The following is a 26,571-nucleotide window of genomic DNA, read 5'->3' as shown; positions in this document are numbered from 1 at the left end:
TATCTGATTTTCAACACAACCTTAAAATCACTATGGAGTGTAAGAGTATGGTCAGAGACGCCTTTTGTAACATTCCAGCAATATCATAGACGGGGACCCAGGAATGGTTTTCAGACATAGTGGGGAACCCAGGAATGGTTTTCAGACATAGTGGGACCCAGGAATGGTTTTCAGACAGAGTGCTCACATGGAGAATATAACCCTGGTCTACGATGTGACAAACGAACACTTTATCTACCCCACTACACTTCCCCCAGTGCCCTGGTGACTGAGGAAGTAATACACAGGGAACAATGATAATAATGATAATAATGATAATAATAATGATAATACTAGCCTGCTTAAATGGTGCTTATATCCAGGCATTGCTGTCTGTTAGGTGCAACAAACTAAACACTCACATTGCCAGCACATCCTCACGGGTACCCATTTTACAGCTGGGTGAACTGAGACAATGTGGATCGAAGTATCTTGTACAAGGATAAAACTTCGATTTTTGACAAAACACTGTTTGACTGTAGAGTGCACCCTGGATAAAGCACCACCCTGGTTATAATGCCACCTTGGTTACATAACATCTTAGATATAATGCCATGTTTTGGTCCTAATGGGTTTCCTTTCATTCCCAGAAACTGGAACTTGTGAAATCTGTAAAATCAGTTCATAACCCTGGAATTTGTTTCTCCAAACCTCAGAAATTCAACCAATAAAGATGCTTTTATAACACAGCTTATGGCTTACCTATTTCTACCTGTGTAACAGTAGATAATCATTCTCTGTTGTCAGAATATATGTTCTAGTTATATCGCTGTATTCGTGCCACAGAAGGTGGACATCAAGCGCTTTACCAGTGTATTATTATTAGAAGTAGTATAGGAGACTTGATCAGAAATATGTCTGCTTTTTTCAGGGTCTGTTTGAGGAACTTTAAGTCAGGACCTAATGATGATTCTGAGAAATAATGAAAAAAACAAGGCAAGTGTGTGCGTCCCCAGAGCAGCACAATCTAAACATCTTCTATCAGCATGCTAATGCACACATTTTCAACAGCTCAAAAATACAAATTGTAATGAGTATCAAAATATGATACAAATTACTGATGTAGAGTTAAGCCGGACATGTAGCAGCCACAAGATTTCAGAGTCCCATGCTGAGATTCGAACGATGGACCTTCTGAAGATGGACACCTTGTCCATATGACCAAAGAGGTTAACCCCATCAGCAAGCTCACAAAGTAAGGATGTCATCTGTGGGATGACTCCACACCCTGCTACAGACAGTCTCAAAACTGCAAACATTCATACAAGCTACAAACAATGACTTGCTGATTATGCATAGATTACAAATTGGTTATTGCTCTTTCTTACTTACCATCTGTAAACAAAATGTGTAATATCTTAATCACTTAATTTTATTAGTGATTTGTTTTCCGAAACCATTTTTGCAGTACAGTGGAAACCGCTTAACTAAACAGACCAGATAAGTCAACACTTTTCTTCAGTCCCGGAAAATTTCTTCATTAATTATCACTATTAGAGTCCGGGTAACTAAACACAGATAAGTAAACAATATCGCTTCACTAAACATATTCTCATGGTCCCTGGAAGTAAAGAGTCTGCATAACTAAATTAGCAGTCACCAGATAATCTGACATGAGGGGCTCTGGTGTCCTCCCATTACGCAGATAGGCAGTTTGCAGATGCCTTAGAACAACATTTACAGTTCAATGAACAGATACTACCTGTTACCTACATATTATAATGGACTAGTCCAAATAATAACACGAAAGAGACTGAAACTATATTATTTACTTTAGATATTGCTGCAATATAAAAACAGTTGATTTTCATAAGAATTTGTGTGAGAGGAGAAGAAATTACTTCTCAGTTATGAACTTGTTTCAGGTTCATCCTGCTCTACTCACAAGACAGTCGACTGTTCCATTATACCCGAAGGTGTTACCCTAATAAACCTTCTGGTTCAGTGTCTGTCAATCGTCTGTCTGTCAAATGGGTGTGTCAGTTATTAGATAACAGGCATGTGTCAGCCTCCAGCTAAACAAGCACCAGACTTACAGCTTGCTCGCTGGCATCATGGAGTTGACAATACCATTGCCTGACAAAAAGCCCCACAAGACAAAAGCCCCATTGGACAAAAGCCCCACAAGACAAAAGCCCCACAAGTTAAAAGCCCCATTGGACAAAACCCCACAAGACAAAAGCCCCACAAGACAAAAGCCCCACAAGACAAAAGCCCCATTGGACAAAAGCCCTACAAGACAAAAGCCCCACAAGACAAAAGCCCCATTGGACAAAAGCCCCAGACATTTCAGGCAAAAGCCCCAGATAATATATACGAAAACTGTTCAGGTTCAACAAGATTTATTTAGATCTTAAAACCAACATAGCATTTGAAGATGTTCTCTGAGCAGCACTTCTTGTCAGATGAAACCTGTTACTGAAGACTTGTCATGTCATATATTCTTAATACCATCTTTTGTTACATATTACCCTCATCTTAAAGTGTGTTTGACATAATTGTTCTCCTTGTACAGAATGACAAATCCCATTTCTTCTGAAGATCATCCTTGAAAACAAAATAACACTTAAGTGTCTTAATTAATCCCTAATTTCTCAAGACGAACCTCTTCCTCAAGCCCCACTTCCTCTCCAGATCACCTTGAGAAAACATAATGTGGGGCTTCTGTCTCATATGCTTTTTTCGCTATGGGGATTTTGTCCAAAGGGGCTGTTGTCCGAGGGGTTTTTGTCCATCCACCGATAATACACTGACAACTGGAGGCATCCGTGATAAGTTGTTCTGCTATATAAATATAAATGTATATGTTGTCACTTGCATGTTTTGATAAGTTTGGATAAGTAAAATACCTGATAAGTAAACAATTTTGGTAATTTTACTTTTATCACGTTTCCACTTTAGCTTACATCTAACAAACAAACGGCAAATATATTGCTGGATGATTTTATTCCGCAATGTTTCCAGTTATTAGATGACAGATGACATGAACAGCACAAGAACCTTAGGGTATGTATACAATATGGTTAAAACACATTTAAGATACATTGTATGTTTCACACACTTCAGAAGAGACACATTTTTAAGACTTGATGTTCTGGGTGCCATTGTACAAAGTGATCTTCATGCTAAGGTGACTGTAACTCCCATAATTTAGCATAGACTCAAGCCAGTCTTAGTGCTAAGGTTGTTTTGAACAATGGCACCTGGTTTAGAACCTATCCACATCTTGGTTAGACCCCAGTCACTGAGAATTCTTGATTTTCATGACATAAATGTTAAAATAGAGATTAAACTACATCTTGCACAAAGTATATATTTCGAAGATCAAGAACCCACCAAAAGTCAATCTATGAACCTAAAAATAATCACCAGTCAATTTCTAATGTCATCTTGTTTCACTTAGGATGCTGGGGAACGGAATATATTTTTACAACTAGTGAGTAACAGGAGAATAGGAATTCTTTGCTGGCCAGTCTGACAAAGGCACAAATGACATGGTCCAGCGCATAGGTCACATGCAGCAATCAGTCTTTACAAAAAGTAGGACGGATGACATTTCATAAAATTGAAAAAAACCCCACATGAAACAGGAATGATGCTAAGAGGCTTCCATATAAATGTATAAAAGCAACTTAAAGAAGACATGGGCTGAAATGGTGTCAGTTATCCCTGATGTGTCAGTTCCTCTATAGGCGAAAAATTTCCTGAGGTTTCGAATCAGCATCTCCAACTCCAGCATGCTTCAGATGATACAATCTTCTTGCACTGAAGTGTACGGAATTCAAAAATTTTGGTTTTGTCATGGTCTGTCAGTGTAATGACACAGAATGCTGAAAGCGATGTATGTCTTTGATATTTACAATTATAAAGCGCACAAGCAAAGACTAAGTGCTGACAAACCCGAAGCATAATCAGGGTGAACCCAGGATTAGAAACAATGATCACAAATTTCTCGCATCACCAAAAGACATAATTCCTGGCCTCAGAGCCTTGCATAACATGCCTAACGGTGCATCTGCTTCATCCATCAAAAGACTTGACATTAAATGACTGGGATTTGAACCCATGATAAAAGGATTCTTGCATAAGTAAGGGACATAACTCCATACCATGTGCCTTGTAGAACATGGCTCCATGGGCCTCAGCCTTTCCAAACAGCAAACCTGTTCGACTTACAAGTTACGTTTTTACACTTCCTACCCTGACAGATTCAAACTGGAATCATTCAACAGTAAATAATGCAGGCAAACACAGAAATTAAAAATATATTAGCTTTTTTCCACAAATTCAACAACAGATGAAGCAATCTGCAGGATTTCAGAGTTTTGATCCATGTATGTATACGCTATCAAGCAGCTGTAGATTCATCCATTACATGAGATCCTTTGTAGGTTTTGGTTGTTCATGGGATTGTTCACGTGTTTGCACATTTGTCTTCAGCTTTTCATTCATGGCAGCAAATCTCAACGAAAGTCATTAACATTCCTCAAACTCGTTACCATGACAACCTACTCCTCAATTGAAATGGAGAGTCCTGATTGGTCCACACAAGCTTCATACACGACAACATCTTCCAGGCCCTGTGGAAACAATTTCAGAGTGAGAGAGTATGGGTTAACATGATATCATAAAGGTGATGCTGTTCATGGACAACAACGAAGAAGTCTGTCAAGAATGCTTCCTACCCATATGGACGTATCAGTACCTGTACTTGTTGGTTGTTCAGGGTGGGGGTAAATCTAACTGGTATTGGGACATGTTTTGAAATGAATATGATAAATTTTGAGGTAAATCTGGCATGTTCAGTTTCAGTTTACAAAAGGTATGGCATTAAACAACAAAGTGAACATTGTTATATGTTGCCGTCTTCATTTTTGATAGATTGTGTGCTAGCTCGGTATCCCTATGTGGAACTGAGTACAGTGGAAGCTGTCGAAACCAGCATCTGTCCAATCTCAGTCCCATCAATAGCTTGTACGTTCACCATCAGCTCTACAATCCAGCACTGTGTCTAAACCGGATTATTTATTCAGTCCCTATGAGTGCCAGTTTAGACTGCTTGAACTGTAGTATAGTTGAGACTAGCACAGTATCCCTATGTAGAACTGAGTAGTATTGCTGAGACTAGCACAGTATCCCTATGTGGAACTGAGGAGTATTGTTGAGACAAGCACAGTATCCCTATGTAGAATTGAGGAGTATTGTTGAGACAAGCACTGTATCCCTATGTGGAACTGAGGAGTATTGTTGAGACAAGCACAGTATCCCTATGTAGAATTGAGGAGTATTGCTGTGACTAGCACTGTATCCCTATGTGGAACTGAGGAGTATTGTTGAGACGAGCACAGTATCCCTATGTGGAACTGAGGAGTATTGTTGAGACAAGCACAGTATCCCTATGTAGAATTGAGGAGTATTGCTGTGACTAGCACTGTATCCCTATGTGGAACTGAGTAGTATAGCTGTGACTAGCACTGTATCCCTATGTGGAACTGAGTAGTATTGTTGAGACGAGCACAGTATCCCTATGTGGAACTGAGTAGTATAGCTGTGACTAGCACTGTATCCCTATGTGGAACTGAGTAGTATTGTTGAGACGAGCACAGTATCCCTATGTGGAACTGAGGAGTATTGTTGAGACAAGCACAGTATCCCTATGTAGAATTGAGGAGTATTGCTGTGACTAGCACTGTATCCCTATGGGGAACTGAGTAGTATTGTTGAGACTAGCACAGTATCCCTATGTAGAATTGAGGAGTATTGCTGTGACTAGCACGGTATCCCTATGTGGAACTGAGTAGTATTGTTGAGACTAGCACAGTATCCCTATGTGGAACTGAGTAGTATTGTTGAGACGAGCACAGTATCCCTATGTGGAACTGAGGAGTATTGTTGAGACGAGCACAGTATCCCTATGTGGAACTGAGGAGTATTGTTGAGACAAGCACAGTATCCCTATGTAGAACTGAGGAGTATTGCTGTGACTAGCACGGTATCCCTATGTGGAACTGAGTAGTATTGCTGTGACTAGCACTGTATCCCCATGTGGAACTGAGTAGTATTGCTGAGACGAGCACAGTATCCCTATGTAGAATTGAGGAGTACTGCTGTGACTAGCACTGTATCCCTATGGGGAACTGAGGAGTATTGCTGTGACTAGCACGGTATCCCTATGTGGAACTGAGTAGTATTGTTGAGACGAGCACAGTATCCCTATGTGGAACTGAGTAGTATTGCTGAGACGAGCACAGTATCCCTATGTCGAATTGAGGAGTACTGCTGTGACTAGCACTGTATCCCTATGGGGAACTGAGGAGTATTGTTGAGACGAGCACAGTATCCCTATGTGGAACTGAGGAGTATTGTTGAGACAAGCACAGTATCCCTATGTAGAATTGAGGAGTACTGCTGTGACTAGCACTGTATCCCTATGTGGAACTGAGTAGTATTGTTGAGACGAGCACAGTATCCCTATGTGGAACTGAGTAGTATTGTTGAGACGAGCACAGTATCCCTATGTGTATATGTTACAGTCAGATTGTGAAATCAGTCATTTCGTTAAGTGACTGCAACCGTCAGCCATTTCATGACAACAAATTTCATGAAATGACTGAAGAATACTGTTTGTTGTTACACTAAATGAAGCAAAATGGTGACCCTCTTAGTCATTTCACATAATGACTGAAATTTTGAGTCATTTCATGAAATTACTAATTTCACAATCTGACTGCAACATGTGTATGTGTGCGTGCGATGATGATGACAATGATGTTGATAGTAATGGTTGTGATGATGATGAAAATGAAGATGGTTTTGGTAGTGATTGAGAACATGATGATGATGAAAATGAAGATGGTTTTGGTAGTGATTGAAAACATGATGATGATGATGAAAATGAAGATGGTTTTGGTAGTGACTGAGAACATGATGATGATGAAAATGAAGATGGTTTTGGTAGTGACTGAGAACATGATGATGATGAAAATGAAGATGGTTTTGGTAGTGACTGAGAACATGATGATGATGAAAATGAAGATGGTTTTGGTAGTGACTGAGAACATGATGATGATGATGAAAATGAAGATGGTTTTGGTAGTGATTGAGAACATGATGATGATGATGAAAATGAAGATGGTTTTGGTAGTGACTGAGAACATGATGATGATGAAAATGAAGATGGTTTTGGTAGTGATTGAGAACATGATGATGATGAAAATGAAGATGGTTTTGGTAGTGACTGAGAACATGATGATGATGAAAATGAAGATGGTTTTGGTAGTGACTGAGAACATGATGATGATGATGAAAATGAAGATGGTTTTGGTAGTGATTGAGAACATGATGATGATGAAAATGAAGATGGTTTTGGTAGTGACTGAGAACATGATGATGATGATGAAAATGAAGATGGTTTTGGTAGTGACTGAGAACATGATGATGATGATGAAAATGAAGATGGTTTTGGTAGTGATTGAGAACATGATGATGATGAAAATGAAGATGGTTTTGGTAGTGATTGAAAACATGATGATGATGATGAAAATGAAGATGGTTTTGGTAGTGATTGAGAACATGATGATGATGAAAATGAAGATGGTTTTGGTAGTGATTGAGAACATGATGATGATGATGAAAATGAAGATGGTTTTGGTAGTGACTGAGAACATGATGATGATGAAAATGAAGATGGTTTTGGTAGTGACTGAGAACATGATGATGATGATGAAAATGAAGATGGTTTTGGTAGTGACTGAGAACATGAAGATGATGAAAATGAAGATGGTTTTGGTAGTGATTGAGAACATGATGATGATGAAAATGAAGATGGTTTTGGTAGTGACTGAGAACATGATGATGATGAAAATGAAGATGGTTTTGGTAGTGATTGAGAACATGATGATGATGAAAATGAAGATGGTTTTGGTAGTGACTGAGAACATGAAGATGATGAAAATGAAGATGGTTTTGGTAGTGACTGAGAACATGATGATGATGAAAATGAAGATGGTTTTGGTAGTGACTGAGAACATGATGATGATGAAAATGAAGATGGTTTTGGTAGTGATTGAGAACATGATGATGATGAAAATGAAGATGGTTTTGGTAGTGATTGAGAACATGAAGATGATGAAAATGAAGATGGTTTTGGTAGTGACTGAGAACATGATGATGATGAAAATGAAGATGGTTTTGGTAGTGACTGAGAACATGATGATGATGAAAATGAAGATGGTTTTGGTAGTGACTGAGAACATGAAGATGATGAAAATGAAGATGGTTTTGGTAGTGACTGAGAACATGATGATGATGATGAAAATGAAGATGGTTTTGGTAGTGACTGAGAACATGATGATGATGAAAATGAAGATGGTTTTGGTAGTGATTGAGAACATGATGATGATGATGAAAATGAAGATGGTTTTGGTAGTGATTGAGAACATGATGATGATGATGAAAATGAAGATGGTTTTGGTAGTGATTGAGAACATGATGATGATGATGAAAATGAAGATGGTTTTGGTAGTGACTGAGAACATGATGATGATGATGAAAATGAAGATGGTTTTGGTAGTGACTGAGAACATGATGATGATGAAAATGAAGATGGTTTTGGTAGTGATTGAGAACATGATGATGATGATGAAAATGAAGATGGTTTTGGTAGTGATTGAGAACATGATGATGATGATGAAAATGAAGATGGTTTTGGTAGTGATTGAGAACATGATGATGATGATGAAAATGAAGATGGTTTTGGTAGTGACTGAGAACATGATGATGATGAAAATGAAGATGGTTTTGGTAGTGACTGAGAACATGATGATGATGAAAATGAAGATGGTTTTGGTAGTGATTGAGAACATGATGATGATGATGAAAATGAAGATGGTTTTGGTAGTGACTGAGAACATGATGATGATGAAAATGAAGATGGTTTTGGTAGTGACTGAGAACATGATGATGATGAAAATGAAGATGGTTTTGGTAGTGATTGAGAACATGATGATGATGAAAATGAAGATGGTTTTGGTAGTGATTGAGAACATGATGATGATGATGAAAATGAAGATGGTTTTGGTAGTGACTGAGAACATGATGATGATGAAAATGAAGATGGTTTTGGTAGTGACTGAGAACATGATGATGATGAAAATGAAGATGGTTTTGGTAGTGACTGAGAACATGATGATGATGAAAATGAAGATGGTTTTGGTAGTGACTGAGAACATGATGATGATGAAAATGAAGATGGTTTTGGTAGTGATTGAGAACATGATGATGATGAAAATGAAGATGGTTTTGGTAGTGATTGAGAACATGAAGATGATGAAAATGAAGATGGTTTTGGTAGTGATTGAGAACATGATGATGATGAAAATGAAGATGGTTTTGGTAGTGATTGAGAACATGAAGATGATGAAAATGAAGATGGTTTTGGTAGTGACTGAGAACATGATGATGATGAAAATGAAGATGGTTTTGGTAGTGACTGAGAACATGATGATGATGAAAATGAAGATGGTTTTGGTAGTGACTGAGAACATGAAGATGATGAAAATGAAGATGGTTTTGGTAGTGACTGAGAACATGATGATGATGATGAAAATGAAGATGGTTTTGGTAGTGACTGAGAACATGATGATGATGAAAATGAAGATGGTTTTGGTAGTGACTGAGAACATGAAGATGATGAAAATGAAGATGGTTTTGGTAGTGATTGAGAACATGATGATGATGATGAAAATGAAGATGGTTTTGGTAGTGATTGAGAACATGATGATGATGATGAAAATGAAGATGGTTTTGGTAGTGATTGAGAACATGATGATGATGAAAATGAAGATGGTTTTGGTAGTGACTGAGAACATGATGATGATGAAAATGAAGATGGTTTTGGTAGTGATTGAGAACATGATGATGATGAAAATGAAGATGGTTTTGGTAGTGACTGAGAACATGATGATGATGATGAAAATGAAGATGGTTTTGGTAGTGACTGAGAACATGATGATGATGAAAATGAAGATGGTTTTGGTAGTGACTGAGAACATGATGATGATGAAAATGAAGATGGTTTTGGTAGTGATTGAGAACATGATGATGATGAAAATGAAGATGGTTTTGGTAGTGATTGAGAACATGATGATGATGAAAATGAAGATGGTTTTGGTAGTGATTGAGAACATGATGATGATGATGAAAATGAAGATGGTTTTGGTAGTGATTGAGAACATGATGATGATGAAAATGAAGATGGTTTTGGTAGTGATTGAGAACATGATGATGATGATGAAAATGAAGATGGTTTTGGTAGTGATTGAGAACATGATGATGATGAAAATGAAGATGGTTTTGGTAGTGACTGAGAACATGATGATGATGATGAAAATGAAGATGGTTTTGGTAGTGACTGAGAACATGATGATGATGAAAATGAAGATGGTTTTGGTAGTGATTGAGAACATGATGATGATGAAAATGAAGATGGTTTTGGTAGTGACTGAGAACATGATGATGATGAAAATGAAGATGGTTTTGGTAGTGACTGAGAACATGATGATGATGATGAAAATGAAGATGGTTTTGGTAGTGATTGAGAACATGATGATGATGATGAAAATGAAGATGGTTTTGGTAGTGATTGAGAACATGATGATGATGAAAATGAAGATGGTTTTGGTAGTGATTGAGAACATGATGATGATGATGAAAATGAAGATGGTTTTGGTAGTGATTGAGAACATGATGATGATGAAAATGAAGATGGTTTTGGTAGTGACTGAGAACATGATGATGATGAAAATGAAGATGGTTTTGGTAGTGATTGAGAACATGATGATGATGAAAATGAAGATGGTTTTGGTAGTGACTGAGAACATGAAGATGATGAAAATGAAGATGGTTTTGGTAGTGATTGAGAACATGATGATGATGATGAAAATGAAGATGGTTTTGGTAGTGATTGAGAACATGATGATGATGAAAATGAAGATGGTTTTGGTAGTGATTGAGAACATGATGATGATGATGAAAATGAAGATGGTTTTGGTAGTGACTGAGAACATGATGATGATGAAAATGAAGATGGTTTTGGTAGTGATTGAGAACATGATGATGATGATGAAAATGAAGATGGTTTTGGTAGTGATTGAGAACATGATGATGATGAAAATGAAGATGGTTTTGGTAGTGATTGAGAACATGATGATGATGATGAAAATGAAGATGGTTTTGGTAGTGATTGAGAACATGATGAAGATGAAAATGAAGATGGTTTTGGTAGTGACTGAGAACATGATGATGATGAAAATGAAGATGGTTTTGGTAGTGACTGAGAACATGAAGATGATGAAAATGAAGATGGTTTTGGTAGTGATTGAGAACATGATGATGATGAAAATGAAGATGGTTTTGGTAGTGATTGAGAACATGATGATGATGAAAATGAAGATGGTTTTGGTAGTGACTGAGAACATGATGATGATGAAAATGAAGATGGTTTTGGTAGTGATTGAGAACATGATGATGATGATGAAAATGAAGATGGTTTTGGTAGTGATTGAGAACATGATGATGATGATGAAAATGAAGATGGTTTTGGTAGTGACTGAGAACATGATGATGATGAAAATGAAGATGGTTTTGGTAGTGATTGAGAACATGATGATGATGAAAATGAAGATGGTTTTGGTAGTGACTGAGAACATGATGATGATGAAAATGAAGATGGTTTTGGTAGTGATTGAGAACATGATGATGATGAAAATGAAGATGGTTTTGGTAGTGACTGAGAACATGATGATGATGAAAATGAAGATGGTTTTGGTAGTGATTGAGAACATGATGATGATGAAAATGAAGATGGTTTTGGTAGTGACTGAGAACATGATGATGATGAAAATGAAGATGGTTTTGGTAGTGATTGAGAACATGATGATGATGAAAATGAAGATGGTTTTGGTAGTGATTGAGAACATGATGATGATGATGAAAATGAAGATGGTTTTGGTAGTGACTGAGAACATGATGATGATGAAAATGAAGATGGTTTTGGTAGTGATTGAGAACATGATGATGATGAAAATGAAGATGGTTTTGGTAGTGATTAAGAACATGATGATGATGATGAAAATGAAGATGGTTTTGGTAGTGATTGAGAACATGATGATGATGATGAAAATGAAGATGGTTTTGGTAGTGACTGAGAACATGATGATGATGAAAATGAAGATGGTTTTGGTAGTGATTGAGAACATGAAGATGATGAAAATGAAGATGGTTTTGGTAGTGATTGAGAACATGATGATGATGAAAATGAAGATGGTTTTGGTAGTGACTGAGAACATGATGATGATGATGAAAATGAAGATGGTTTTGGTAGTGACTGAGAACATGATGATGATGATGAAAATGAAGATGGTTTTGGTAGTGACTGAGAACATGATGATGATGAAAATGAAGATGGTTTTGGTAGTGACTGAGAACATGATGATGATGATGAAAATGAAGATGGTTTTGGTAGTGACTGAGAACATGATGATGATGAAAATGAAGATGGTTTTGGTAGTGACTGAGAACATGAAGATGATGAAAATGAAGATGGTTTTGGTAGTGACTGAGAACATGATGATGATGAAAATGAAGATGGTTTTGGCAGTGATTGAGAACATGATGATGATGACAGTTGTGGTGATGGTTGTGATGTTGCTGCTGCTGCTGCTGATGATGATGATGCTGCTGATGATGATGATTATGTAATATTACCTGTACGCAAGAGAGCAGCTTCTCCACCTCCGCCCTTGAGCTTGCTTCCTTCATGATACCCCACAAAAATCCCCCTCCCCCAGCTCCTGCCATACACAGGCCGAGGCTGTGGGGTCGCAGAGCTGCCATTATCTTCTGAATCACAAGCGTCTCACAGCCTGGTGCCATCCTCTTCTTCATTTTCCAGTACTCATTGGCGCATTCACCAAGCATGGTAAAATCACCTACGGTAGATAATCCATATTTTTTTGCCAGACAAACAAATGGTGCATTTCATGTTTTAAGATTTATCAATGCAGAAACATAATGTCGTTGAACAGAGATGTTTATGCAGATACACACATTGGGAAAGACAAATAACACATTTGACAAGTATCCGAATTACCATCAGATAACGCTCAAAGAATAGCGTTTTACATTTATTTCAATTACCATCAGACAAGGCGAAAATACATTTACATTTAACATTACCATTAGACAAGGTGGAAAGAAGAACAAAGTTTGACATGAATCTCAATTACCATCAGAAAAGGCTTCAGCGACTTCTCGCGCTTTTATCACAAGTAAATCCTCTGTTTGAACTATGTAAGGGTTGCGGGCATACCAGTTTCTGATGACATCCTGTAAACATACCAGATCATACCAGATTATACCAATGCACACCACATGGACTGCATACCAACACAACAAACATACCACATGGTTAAGCCAAGTTCAGTGATACGAACAATACTAGTGGCCACCTGATTATCAAACCTAAGCATGTTTTGCAAGAACACAGAATCACAGTTAGTATTATCTGTGATCTCCTACTAACTTTCTACTGTTCATTGCATGTATACATATGGCAAAAACACTGCAACATTTCGTCATGAACTAAAGAAATAAACTTATCTATCCAGTGGATTACTCCCCATTCCAGTAATGTCGAGCAAACACTGTAATGAGCATATGCCAAAATATACATACAGAATGTTGTCACTCACTTAGCAGTAGTCCAACTGATACAGGGGAGATAACTCTCCAATGTCAATATAGTTTATACTAATTACATCATAATGTTAAACAATGCTTTAAACCAGTATTCCAGTTCCATAAGCCCAAAGTGATGCAGGTCATAGACCTTTTAGGCCTTTTTAATTAAAAAGTTGAAAGCCTGGGTACCCAGTATGGTGTGAAACGCATAATCTGCCCAAACTGGGATCAGAACCCATGATAACATTATCAGTTTCTGGAAGACTCAAGGAACGCCAAAAATATTGCAACATCTCTGCCATGAGCCATCGGAAATAAACTTGCCCAGTGGACTACTCCCCAGTTCCAGTAATGTCAAGCTGGACTCAAGGCTAGCTATGCTGCTTTATCTTCTCTTGATAACAATGGATAACTAAAAGGTTGTCTGACCCTGTACAGAGCTGATCTCTTGGACAAACGACAGTGTTGAAGCAGCTCTGTGTTTAACATGACACCAGACGTGAACAGATAAAGTCTTATGATTCTGAGAAGAGCTAGGAAGCCTACTCCAGTGTCTCACACTCTCAGCCATCCACTCCTGCTAAGGTACGGTCTGGTCTTTCCAGCAACTCACACACTCTGCCATCCACTCCTCCTAAGGTACAGTCTGGTCTTTCCAGCATCTCACACTCTCTGTCATCCACTCCTGCAATGGTATGATCTGGTCTTTCAAGCATCTCGCACACTCAGCCATCCACTCCTCCTAAGGTATGGTCTGGTCTTTCCAGCATCTCGCACACTCAGCCATCCACTCCTGCTAAGGTACGGTCTGGTCTTTCCAGCATCTCATACACTCAGCCATCCACTCCTGCTAAGGTACGGTCTGGTCTTTCCAGCATCTCACACACTCTGTCATCCACTCCTCCTAAGGTACAGTCTGGTCTTTCCAGCATCTCGCACACTCTGCCATCCACTCCTCCTAAGGTACGGTCTGGTCTTTCCAGCATCTCACACGCTCTGTCATCCACTCCTGCTATGGTATGGTCTGGTCTTTCCAGCATCTCGCACACTCAGCCATCCACTCCTGCTAAGGTACGGTCTGGTCTTTCCAGCATCTCACACACTCAGCCATCCACTCCTGCTAAGGTACGGTCTGGTCTTTCAAGCATCTCACACACTCTGCCATCTGCTCCTGCTAAGGTACGGTCTGGTCTTTCAAGCATCTCACACCCTCAGCCATCCACTCCTGCTAAGGTACGGTCTGGTCTTTCAAGCATCTTGCACGCTCAGCCATCCACTCCTGCTAAGGTACGGTCTGGTCTTTCAAGTATCTCACACACTCAGCCATCCACTCCTGCTAAGGTACAGTCTGGTCTTTCCAGCATCTCACACACTCTGCCATCTGCTCCTGCTAAGGTACAGTCTGGTCTTTCAAGCATCTCACACCCTCAGCCATCCACTCCTGCTAAGGTACGGTCTGGTCTTTAAAGCATCTCCGTCACTCACTCACTCACTCACTCATACCTGGAGCAGGTTCCTGGCAAGTCTGGTCTTTCCAGTGTAGATGAGGATGAGCCTCTCATTGAACTTCTGGATGTTTCTCTCCGACACCTCCAGGTCCTTCACTTCTACTCTCAAGGGTAGCTGTGCCTCTGACACTGCTAGCTTTACCCCGCCAAACAGCCCCCCAACCTGGTCCTGCCATCCTCCCCCTGTCGTCAGTAACTGCTCCAGATATAGCACCTGTAGGGAACAATAGGTCATTGTAGATACAGCACCTGTAGTGAGCAATAGATCATTGTACATACAGCACCTGCAGTGAACAATAGGTTATTGTGGATACAGCACCTGCAGTGAACAACAGGTCATTGTAGATACAGCACCTGCAGTGAACAATAGGTCATTGCAGATACAGCACCTGTAGTGAGCAATAGATCATTGTACATACAGCACCTGCAGTGAACAATAGGTCATTGTACATACAGCACCTGCAGTGAACAATAGGTCATTGTAGATACAGCACCTGCAGTGAACAATAGGTCATTGTAGATACAGTACCTGTAGTGAACAATGGGCCATTGGCCTACATTTGTTCTACCTTTCACAAATCAAATGTGTTTGGTCAATGCCATGCCCCGCCTACTTCTCGTAAACATGTCCTCGGTGCTGCTTCAACTTATCCTTGTTTGCCAGTATATACATCTTAATGTGAGTGGTGTTTACCAATGTTTTAATGCAGTATTCCAATCTCTAAGGCCAAAGTGATGCAAGTCACAGACCTTTTACACCCATTTGAGACTGCAAAGCATGGGTACCCAGTACGGTGTGAAAAATGCAATCGGACCAAACTGGGATTAGAACCTATGAAAATCAACATCTAAGCATAGAATGAAATTAAGACAAAGAAATTCTACTTGACTTAAATGTATATAAGTTATTGAGAAAAATGAAGAAAATGTCAAACAATTTCTAACAAAACACCTTCTAGTTGGCTTCTGGTTATGTATGGTTTTGTGAAGGATAATTCCACACTTCGCAAAATAACAGATTTATTATGCCTGTCTGTAGCTAATGAAGTCTTGACTAGACCATCGAGTTATCTGTGTTGTAAACAATGATCCATGATATCTAGGCTCACATATTTGAGTCCAACCACAGTGTATGAAATAAGGACAAGAGGTTTGGGCATATTTCACACACTGTCAATCATCCAATCCACTTTGTAGCATATTATCACCATGGTAACCAATTAAATCCAGAATCACCATGGAAATCCAACATATCTAAATGGACAAGGAGTCTACAATTGACTTACAGCATGTACGAGTCCTTCAGGCTCACATGACTTGCCCCCTGCTGTGAGCACTGCCCCCATCACAGCCCCTGCCAAGATGCTGCTGGTGCCAAGTCCTGGGGAAGAAATAGTCCTTATTTAATCGCAACATCTTTACGCCCAGCCTCTGTATTTCCACGAATCACATTAAAACCTCCACTAACCTGTCCTTCCATTATTGTGGTGCTAAATATTGCTAATGTTTTGCCCTCTATTTTGAACAATATTAACCAACGAATCAAACAATGACTAGAGACTAAGGGAGGTAACACGTATCACCTTTAAATTAGCAGCAGTTTTAAGGTATAGGAACCAATCCTTTCCGTCAATAAGATTTTTTGAAACTTTCTTCAGCTTGTCAGTTGAAAATGCATATTCAAATATTTCACTGCAGCAAATACACAATCACATTCAATCCAAATTCATATTATTATTGCTATATTTTTATTATTGCTATGGATTTTTACACTTTGTGATGTAGTGATTTGCTCATCATCAGGTTCAATTTCACACATAGGTCCTGTGTGTGACATCCATTCTTGTGTCCCCCGCCATGATCTTGCTGGAATGTTGCTAAATACGGCATAAAACTCACACACTCACTAACTCACACAAACTGACCAGAGCCTGTGGGAAGGTTTGACCAGGACTGCATCTCAAAGCCACCTCCATATTTTTCCATTAGTTGTTTGGCCAAGGACGTGCTGGATGTCAGGTCAACGATGTCCGCACACACAAATGATGCCTTTAACAAGGCGCCTGCAACAGAAGGTATTAATAGCCTAATACACATACAGTTATATCTGGATCCTGTGTAAACATGATTGCATCCTAAAAATAGACTTAATAAAGTTTGTACCCAGTAGAGGCTTACATAGTTATAATTAGTTGGTTTGTCCTTTCACAACAAACAACAAAGATACAATCACTTTTTTATTTCTCACCCTAGCACCCTGGCATTGCATGAATACACACAAAAATAAAACTTTTTATCTATTTAACGAGCAATATTCCAGCTGTATGGCAGTGGTCTGCAAATAATCAACTCTAGAACTAACAATCCAGTGATCAACAGCATGACCATCGATCCTTGCGACTGTATACCATGACATGTGTCAACCAGGTTAGTGAGCCTGACCAATGCCTTTCATCGTCTCTTACGACAAGAATGGTTTGCTAAAGACCAGTTCTAAGCCCGATCTTCACGGATCTTCATGGGTTGTCTCACCTGGAGTATGAGGCTGGTAGTAGTCTTCAAGGTCGCACAGCTCCTTGCACACCACATACTGGCTCTCCGCAGTGTCACTACATATCTCTAACTTAATCACAGGCCTATGTGAAAATAAAAGTGAGTGAGTGAGTGAGTTCAGTTTTTTGCCTCACTCAACAATGTTTCAGCTATATGGCAGCGGTCTGTAATCAAGTTCTGCACAATTGGGAACCGATGACATGTGTCAACCAAGTCAGCGAGCCTGACCCCCCGATCCTGTTAGTCGCCTCTTAAGACATGCATAGTCAACTTTTACTGCAAGCATGGGTTGCCGAAGGTCTATTCTAACCCGGACCTTCATGGGTCAGAAATTCACAGATACATGGTTGAGTAAGGATTGTGTAAGTGAACATCGATGTCTACATATCTGCTAGGGCTAACATGCATAGAACAGAATTTCTTTCTAATTCAACTCACAAAATAATATTTAATTCAACCAAAACCACTTCACTCAAAATTCTTCTTAACACCAAACAGTCTGCACCAATGATGATAAACAAATCAAAGTAGGTTACCGGTAGATTTAAATCAGTTACTATGACAACTTAACAGTTATCATAATTGATTTCAGGTTTCTAACCCAACTTACTCAGGTATTCTTCGTGCTTTTACACCAATAGGTCTCTGAAAAGATATTAAATCAGTTTTAAAAATATTGATAGAAAGGATATATTCATATAATTAAAACTGATGGTGGCTTAAATATTCCAAGATAGTATGAGCTACCGCCGTAAGAATATGTCAAAGTGTGACTAGTTCAATGTTTAGGGCAGAAACCATAGGAACACTTTCAGTGGTTAGTTTTGTTTGTTGTTTGTTTTTTGTTGCTTATTACCGCATTCAGCAACATCACATCTATATGGTGGCAGTCTGTAAATAATCAAATGTGGACCAACCAGTCCAGCAATTGAGCATCTCTCCACACATTTGGTATATGATGACAGGTGTGAAACAAGTCAGTGAGCCGGAACCAGTGGGTTGGTGAATATCAGTTTTAACATCGATCTTCACTAATTCATGTGGTTATTAAGGGCTTAATAATAATTTTAAAACTAACAATGCATTAAACAGTGCTTGACCCATGACAAGTTGCAGTTCGTAATTGGAAGAATGTAGCTATGTCCTTCTTGTCCATTTACCACCTAGGTCAAAGTCATAAAGTCTGAAAAAATCTGGGATGAAACACAACACATAATTCTGGCAAGGGAGATAACCACCACTACTGTGGCGTCTTGAACCTTTCTCAGGAGGAAATGAGTGAGTGAGTGAGTTAATATTTAACGTCACATCGGCAATAAGGAGGAAATGATGCTGCTGCTGCTGATGATGATGATGACGATGATGACGACGATAACAATGTTGATTCCAAGACAGACAAAGCAGCAGAAATCTACCTTGCCATTAATAAGCAGTCCAACTGTTGTGACAGCACCCCCATGTTCGTATGTGATGGGAGGTGTATCGGACCACCCCCCTGAGATGTCAATACGGGCGGGGCACTCTGCCATCACCCACTTGTTAATTCGTGGCAAAGTTCCCTCTTGAGGCTTGAAGTACTGAAACATAGAAAGTTTAGTAATTACAGCAAGTGTTTCAATTCCCCACATGGACACAATGTGTGAAATCCATTTCTGGTGTCCCCCGTTGTGATATTGTTGGAATATTGCTAAAACCAGTGTAAAAATCAAGTCACTCACTCAACCCAGCAGATGTAAATTAGGATCTAAACATACACTTGCTGCGCTGAAAATGCATGATGTCAACCTATATAGATCAAATTGAATACATGAAAACATTTTGTTATTTGGGACTGAAAGACAGATAACAACCTCAGCAGCTTACAAGTTGAAAGTATCATATATACTTATTTTCAATTACAGATTAAAGCAATGTGTAATAGCTCAAAATGTGACAGTTTTTCATGTCATTAAATTTTTGCCAAATCATGCAGAAATCATATGATCTTGATTTATGTATGAAGCTATCGATTCCTTGCCATCACCATCTCAGTGAACCTACCACTTTTGCTGTCATCACTGCCTGTCTGATAAGTATTTGTGCTGCTCCTTCATAATGTCGCGCTGCCCTGACTAGAAGGTCAGGACGACCCAGCCAACGCTCTCTCTCCTTGGCCAGAGCAGGAACACCCACTGAGAGATCCAAGGCCTTGGTCAGAGAAAATGCCAGAGTAGTCAAGATATTTCTTAGAAACTATTACATGTGAAAATGGAAATCAATAAAAGAACAAGACAAACATTACACAGTGTTTAGTCATTGATTTTTTTATCAGCCCCATGATTACTCTTAAATATTTTTAAATGCATTGTGTTTGTTTGATACATTTATCTATCCAGACCAATATATACTGAAGAGCAACAGAAATGCAACTCTTGCTTTTTGTAAAGCTTCTAAAGGAAAGACATGAACGCTTACTTTATGAGATTTAATTTTTTCGAAACATGGGGCTAAAGTTGTGATTACATAGAGATTGTGTGTGATTGTGCCCTTGTCCAACTCTCTTTGGAAAATTGGCGTCAATCAATCAGGTTTCCCCTTATTTCAGCACTTGAAACTACCCGAGTTGAAGTCAAAATTAGGTCCTCACTGGGTGGAAATAATCAAACATCAAATCAAAATAGTTATAGCGGTTATCAAAAACTGAAACTAATGTGTCAGATTTGGTTTTTTCGATGAATTCAGATGAACTATACCAGCCCTAGTGTGACGGTGTCCTTGTCCGTGCCCATTGAGACATTAGGCTAAACTTTTACATGGATATGCATCTTAGATGCAGTATGCTGGCTCAGACTCTCAGTCCTTGTAATATTCCCATAATGCAAACGACCAGGCAGGGCAACAACAAATACCACCTTTAACATCTTGTGGTATGAATCCACCAGGAATCACACCAAGACTCCTGGCTTGTGCTCTATCAACAAGACTAGACCACTAGACTAGACCGCAAGAGGTCAGTGCCTACCTCAAGATAACCAAAAGCCTTGGACCAGGTCTTGTTGGCTGCAGGACCGCTACGTAGTCCACCCTTATTTCCGGCCATGCAGCCAAGGATGTCGGCAATGTTGGCCAATGTTCGAGCAGCAATCCCTGGGGATTTTGTGCTGCTGGTCACTAAAACAAAAAAAATGCTGACACCCCTAAAAATTCTAATCTGAGTATGTCTAATGATATGTAAAATTAAATTTGCAGAAATTGCAAGTCAACATGGCATTTGTTTGACTGGCAAGTGATGTCCCTTTATGGCATCGTCTGTAAAAAGTAATACGTCAATAAAAGTTCTCTCAAAAGTAACTTGTTTACTTTTGATATTCGATATGTGGTTTTCTTATAAAGACATTTGAGCATCGATATGAACTATAGAAGGGAAATCATTTTTCAATTCAGTATGTAGGATCTGATGCATTAATTAACTTCTAAAAAAACAAGAATTTAAAAAAATATTGATTCATCAATGAACAATTTTTTTATAATAACAAGATTTTTTATAAAAATGTAATTTTCTAAATAAAACTGATATTTTATACTTATCCTGACTCACGCATATTATGCTTATCTCCTTCCTCTATTGCAGGCACATTGGATTTCACAGTAAATTCTTGCGTCAGGCTATGTCTTTACAGAGATAGTGACACACATGGCAGGTCATGTGACCAATATTGGCGGGGAAGCAGGGAGACTTCCTGTGGGTGCGTGTGATTGTACATCCGCTTCAAAAGAAGGGAACTTCAAAGGGATTTCAAGTGTTTCATCATCTTCTCAGAGAGAGAGGCGATAAGCATAATAACTGTGAGTCTAGACACAGGCAAAGTGTAGCTCAAAAGTCTTCGCTCGCATATACGAAGACTGGTCAGTTTCGTTCTGCTGCGCAACCCATTTTGCGCTACACTTTGCCTGTGGTCTGGATAACGAAAAATTGAATTTTCACATGGTAAATTCACACTAAATTGATTTTCAAAAATAAAAAAACATTATGTTACCTGATGGTACCAACATTATCTCCAATTAAAACACCCAGTCTAAGTAAACATAGTCTTAGTACTATTCGTAACAATCCTCTACTAAGTGTAACAAAGCCAAGTAAAACGTCGAATAAGGTAACCTTTGAGTGACCTATAACTGTCCAATCGAAAGTAGGATGGCAGGATAGATTTATCCAATGAGACAATCACTGCTGTTTAGGGTTTGGCAGGACCTACAAAATTCCCCAAGACTCACTGTCACTGACAGTAATCCCTCAACAAACGTAAATCCACAAGTACACAGATATTTGACATGTGGTATATACGCTTAGGGTTTCCTGATAACATGGTTACCATTAGCCAAAATGTCCACAAGCTGACATCTTTGAATACTGAAAAGAAGTGCTATTTTCAGCAACTGTTTACTCACTGTTGACAGAGTTGTAATGAGTTCCATAAGCATCACCCAGAAGCAACTGTATGGAAAATAGATTTTGGAAACGTTTGATTTGAGGTAAAAGTTCAAAAGGAATATGCAAATGTCCTCTTTTGCAATTTGGTAAGCTCTGATTAGTCAATCTGACTGGCAACCTGACCCGACCCCTAGTAGGTTTTCTCAGATTCAGCAGAGGAGTGTAACCAATAACACTGAGACAAAATTTACTGAGACTGTTAATACAGCATAACCCAATTAAACTTGATAGGAGAGATAACTCTTGCCCAGGTTTACCTGGATAAATGCTTGTAGGGCCATGATATCACGAAGAAGGTTTGGGAGCAAGATAAAGGGAAATAACTCTATAACATAAACACAGTGCACAAACAACAGTATCCAGCCTCTTTAAGGACAGAATGTTATACTAATATTGTGCAGCTGCTTTGTATCACAAGATATAAATTCAGCAGAGGTACAACTACCACCAGTACTACCACTACCACTACCACTACTGTTACTACTACTACTATGACTACTTATCATTATAATAATATTATTATTATTATTACTAATAACAGTGTATGTTGTAGAGTACGTGTTCAATGCACTGATGAAGAGACATTAAAGCGTATTGAAGGCACTTTAAAAGAGACACACATTCAAACTTGCAGAGTCTGATTTACAGAGATGAGATATCCCAAAAATTGGTACTGCATGAAAATTGTTTTCAATACAGACACAGTTTGAATGTTGAGTCTTTCAGCCAGTGCTGGTTCTAAGAAGTCTCCCTATCTCTAAAACTTAAAATACATCTAAAACTCAAAAATGGGAAGAGTGTGAGGGTGTTGAAACTCATGCTTAAAGATCTATCTGTACCTTCATCCAGGGATCTGAGAATCATTTGAGAGTATCCCTCCACGCTGGCACTGTTGTAGACATTGCGAAAGCCTTTGTGCTGCTGTTGGGTCAATACGTTGTATATCTCATGTTTGGTGATGTTATAGAAAAGTTCCCTAGAATCCAAAGCACATTATATCAGCTTGCCACCAAGCATTCAAGACAGTCGCATTTCACATCAAATAACACTTAAGATTCATATCGCCTTGATAAAAAAGTCAGAACTGATTTCAATGATATAGTTTTTACACATGAAAATAAATAGTGCGCATAAACTTGCAAAAAATGAAAAAGGACTGTCCACACAAATATATTGTTTATTTATTGTGCTTTGTTAATGTACTGTTTCCAGACAGTATTTTAGGTTTCAGTCTGTGTACATGCGAACAGTTCAAGAAAACACACATTCACCACGACATACTTCACAGAAAGGTAAGAATGTAAAAAGCAAGTGATTTCATAAGATGAGGAATTGTAGTCAGTTTCATTTCAGGTGTTGGTTTGTTAGCAGGCTTAGACAGTATCAGTTACAAATACCTCATGGAGGTGTTATAATATACATGGTGGCAGAGCGAACTGTATTTCTTGACTAGCACAGTTCTTGATGACCAGTAACATTTGTATTGCTCCCATCACAGCTGACTCCTACAAATAGACATGTTTGGTTTCAAGAACAACTTACCGTCTTTGTTCAAATATTTTCCCAGTATCCGAGAAAGCTTGGATTTCTTCCAAAGAAAGACGCCACGATGTGCGCCACCTGGTGGCAGAGAAGGCATGAGTCACTCACAGAGGTCACCATAGTAACACACCATTGCAACATAAATATTTGCTGGATATTAATACAGATGATTATTCTGTGCAAAGGTTTTCAGTAAATAATCTGATATTTGACACGAGACGTCAAAAGAGTTAATGACACTGACGTGTGAGATGTGGTGTGTTAATGACACTAACAGATAAGATGAGGTGAGTTAATGACACTGACAGGTGAGATGTGGTGAGTTAACAACACTGACAGGTGAGATGTGGTTAGTTAATGACACTGACAGATAAGATGCGATGAGTTAATGACACTGACAGGTGACAGATGAGATATGGTGAGTTATTGGCACTGACAGGTGAGAGGTGAGGTAATGACACTGACAGATGAGATGTGAGGTAATGACACTGACAGATGAGATGTGGTGAGTTAATGACACTTACAAGTGAGATGTGATGAGTTAATGACACTGACAGATGAGATGCAATGAGTTAATGACACTGACAGGTGACAGATGAGATGTGAGTTTTCGGCGCTGACAGATGAGATGTGAGGTAGTGACACTGACAGATGAGATGTGATTTAATGACACTGACAGATGAGATGCAGTGAGTTAATGACACTGACAGATGAGGTGAGTTAATAGACACTGGCAGATGAGGAAATGTCAAAATGACACACCCGTAGATGAAATGTCAAAGGGTCAATGACAGACCCACAGCTAAAGAGATGTAACAGTTTTTTGACATATGCACTCTTTCAGCATGATGGAGACACAAAAATGAATGTTCACCGTTTGAGTATTGTCTTGTCACCATCGTCAGCTAGCTCCCCCTGCAGCCACAGAATCTCCCGCAGACCGATCACATCTGTGGCATGAAACACTGGAAACATCTTGGCAGTCAGTATCGTCTGGTTGTCATTCTCCTGGAAGGAACACCCAAAACATTGGTTCTTAATCAGCTGACGTGCCTAAAGAGCTGTTTAACACATACCAAGAGACTATTAGTGAAGTTCTTTGGGGTACACAAAGATTTGGACTATTCCCAATATATTTAAGAAATGAAAACTTTCAATTGGAATAATTTTTATGGCAAACGATTATGATGTCAAGGTCAAGACACATTTCCATTCACTAAAGCAAACTTTCAAAATGGCACAGGGGTACAATAAAATTAAAATTAATTACCTTGCAGTAGGGTGATCGTTGAGGGAGAAACAACTATAGAGACAGCGATAGTCTGTTGCAACACACTACTGTGATAACGATATCTATTGCGATCAATTATTGAAATAATATTGCAATAGCATTTTTCTCCCGGCCTCGCCTATTCTACCCCAGGACTTCCTTGATTCTGGTGTCGACAGGCCTGATTTCCATCCCATACATTGGCAAACCCTCCCACCAGATCAGCAGGCTTCTTAAGCAACAAGCAGGAATAGAAACCACCTTTACTACCTCTGTCACTATCATCAACCTCCTGCAGGCCAATGGAAGAAAACACCCGCAAGCCATAAAACCCAACCCCAAGGATGTAATCTACAAAACTGACTGCAATTGTGGGCACTCATACATAGGAGAAACATCCAGGCCTGTCGACTCCAGAATCAAGGAAGATCAGAAATCTACCATCAAATCGGACCAGAAATCAGCAGTGTCAGATCACATAATCACATCCCGATCACCAAATCAACTGGACTGACTACATCGTCCTCTCAAAGAACCAATCAGACTTTACCAAAAGGAAAATTACTGAAGCTATCAACAACAAACGATACCGACCCCTGATTAACAGAGACCAAGGTTACCCCATCCCCACGGCTTACTATGAGCTCATCAAACCACTCTAGCCTACTGTACCAACAACCCACTCTATGCACCTCACTGGCTTTCTTAGTTATCATGACATTGTTAACTTGTATTCATACTAGGCTCTGTGCACTACTGGCTTCCATGTTATCCTTGTATCCATTGTTAACCCCTTGTCTTTATCATCACTTGTTAATTAGTTTATGTATATATCGCCTGTTCTCTCCCTGTATTATTCACACTTTGAAAACGATACAAGAACCTGTATCGAAACGTTGTGTTCCTGTATTAAAGATGTTGTCATCCATATACACTTATTCTATTTACTTCTAAAATATGCCTCTCAAACAAATACTTACGATGATCAGAATTTCGTCAAAAACATTAAAAAGTCATGAAACATGACATCTGTTCCTTATACTATAATACAAATGCATTATCGTCTGACGAAAGCGAGAAGCTGTCTATGCCATCCAGATTTAACTCACCACTTCAGTCCCCCATAGGTCCTCCTTGGTGATACCAGTCCTGTTGAGGACGACCAGCCATGGTTCATTACAGAAAGTACTGGAACTCTTCCATGATGGCGCCTGTATAACACAAGACATTGACACGCATCAGTTGACCTTCGACTGGAATTTTAATGGATGGTTAGTTGGTTTGCTGCTGCACTAGGAAATAATACAGCTATATGGCAGCATTTGTAAATAATCTGGTTGGGCCACACAATCCAGTGATCAGTAGCATGAGCATTGATCTGAGTTACTGGGATAAGATGACATATGTCAACCAAGTCAGCGAGTCTGACCACCTTTTCCAGTCAGTCG

The 26,571-nt window shown here is 39.0% G+C and overlaps 1 protein-coding gene across 2 annotated transcripts in view; it reads right to left on the bottom strand.

Annotated features, from left to right (window-relative positions):
• Nucleotides 1-2,968: 2,968 nt before the first annotated feature.
• LOC137257973 (L-fucose kinase-like) overlaps nucleotides 2,969-26,571 on the bottom strand; it is a 43,291-nt gene continuing 19,688 nt past the window's right edge. For both annotated transcript variants that reach the window (XM_067795497.1, XM_067795498.1), the window contains exons 14-28: nucleotides 26,233-26,334; nucleotides 24,728-24,861; nucleotides 23,854-23,931; nucleotides 23,151-23,287; nucleotides 20,842-20,990; nucleotides 19,881-20,027; nucleotides 19,256-19,417; nucleotides 18,451-18,485; nucleotides 17,820-17,923; nucleotides 17,213-17,350; nucleotides 16,574-16,668; nucleotides 15,283-15,501; nucleotides 13,326-13,425; nucleotides 12,805-13,028; nucleotides 2,969-4,619 (exon numbers count right to left, since the gene is read on the bottom strand). In XM_067795497.1, coding sequence (XP_067651598.1) covers nucleotides 4,548-4,619; nucleotides 12,805-13,028; nucleotides 13,326-13,425; nucleotides 15,283-15,501; nucleotides 16,574-16,668; nucleotides 17,213-17,350; nucleotides 17,820-17,923; nucleotides 18,451-18,485; nucleotides 19,256-19,417; nucleotides 19,881-20,027; nucleotides 20,842-20,990; nucleotides 23,151-23,287; nucleotides 23,854-23,931; nucleotides 24,728-24,861; nucleotides 26,233-26,334 — 1,896 coding nt within the window. In that variant the 3' untranslated portion in view covers nucleotides 2,969-4,547. The remainder of the gene's footprint in view (nucleotides 4,620-12,804; nucleotides 13,029-13,325; nucleotides 13,426-15,282; nucleotides 15,502-16,573; nucleotides 16,669-17,212; nucleotides 17,351-17,819; nucleotides 17,924-18,450; nucleotides 18,486-19,255; nucleotides 19,418-19,880; nucleotides 20,028-20,841; nucleotides 20,991-23,150; nucleotides 23,288-23,853; nucleotides 23,932-24,727; nucleotides 24,862-26,232; nucleotides 26,335-26,571) is intronic.

This window comes from Haliotis asinina, chromosome 12 (genome assembly GCF_037392515.1).
Source record: "Haliotis asinina isolate JCU_RB_2024 chromosome 12, JCU_Hal_asi_v2, whole genome shotgun sequence".
In the NCBI taxonomy this organism is placed as follows: Eukaryota; Metazoa; Mollusca; class Gastropoda; order Lepetellida; family Haliotidae; genus Haliotis; species Haliotis asinina.
Note: the sequence above shows the minus strand (reverse complement) of the source record. Positions and strands in the feature narration are given on the sequence as shown.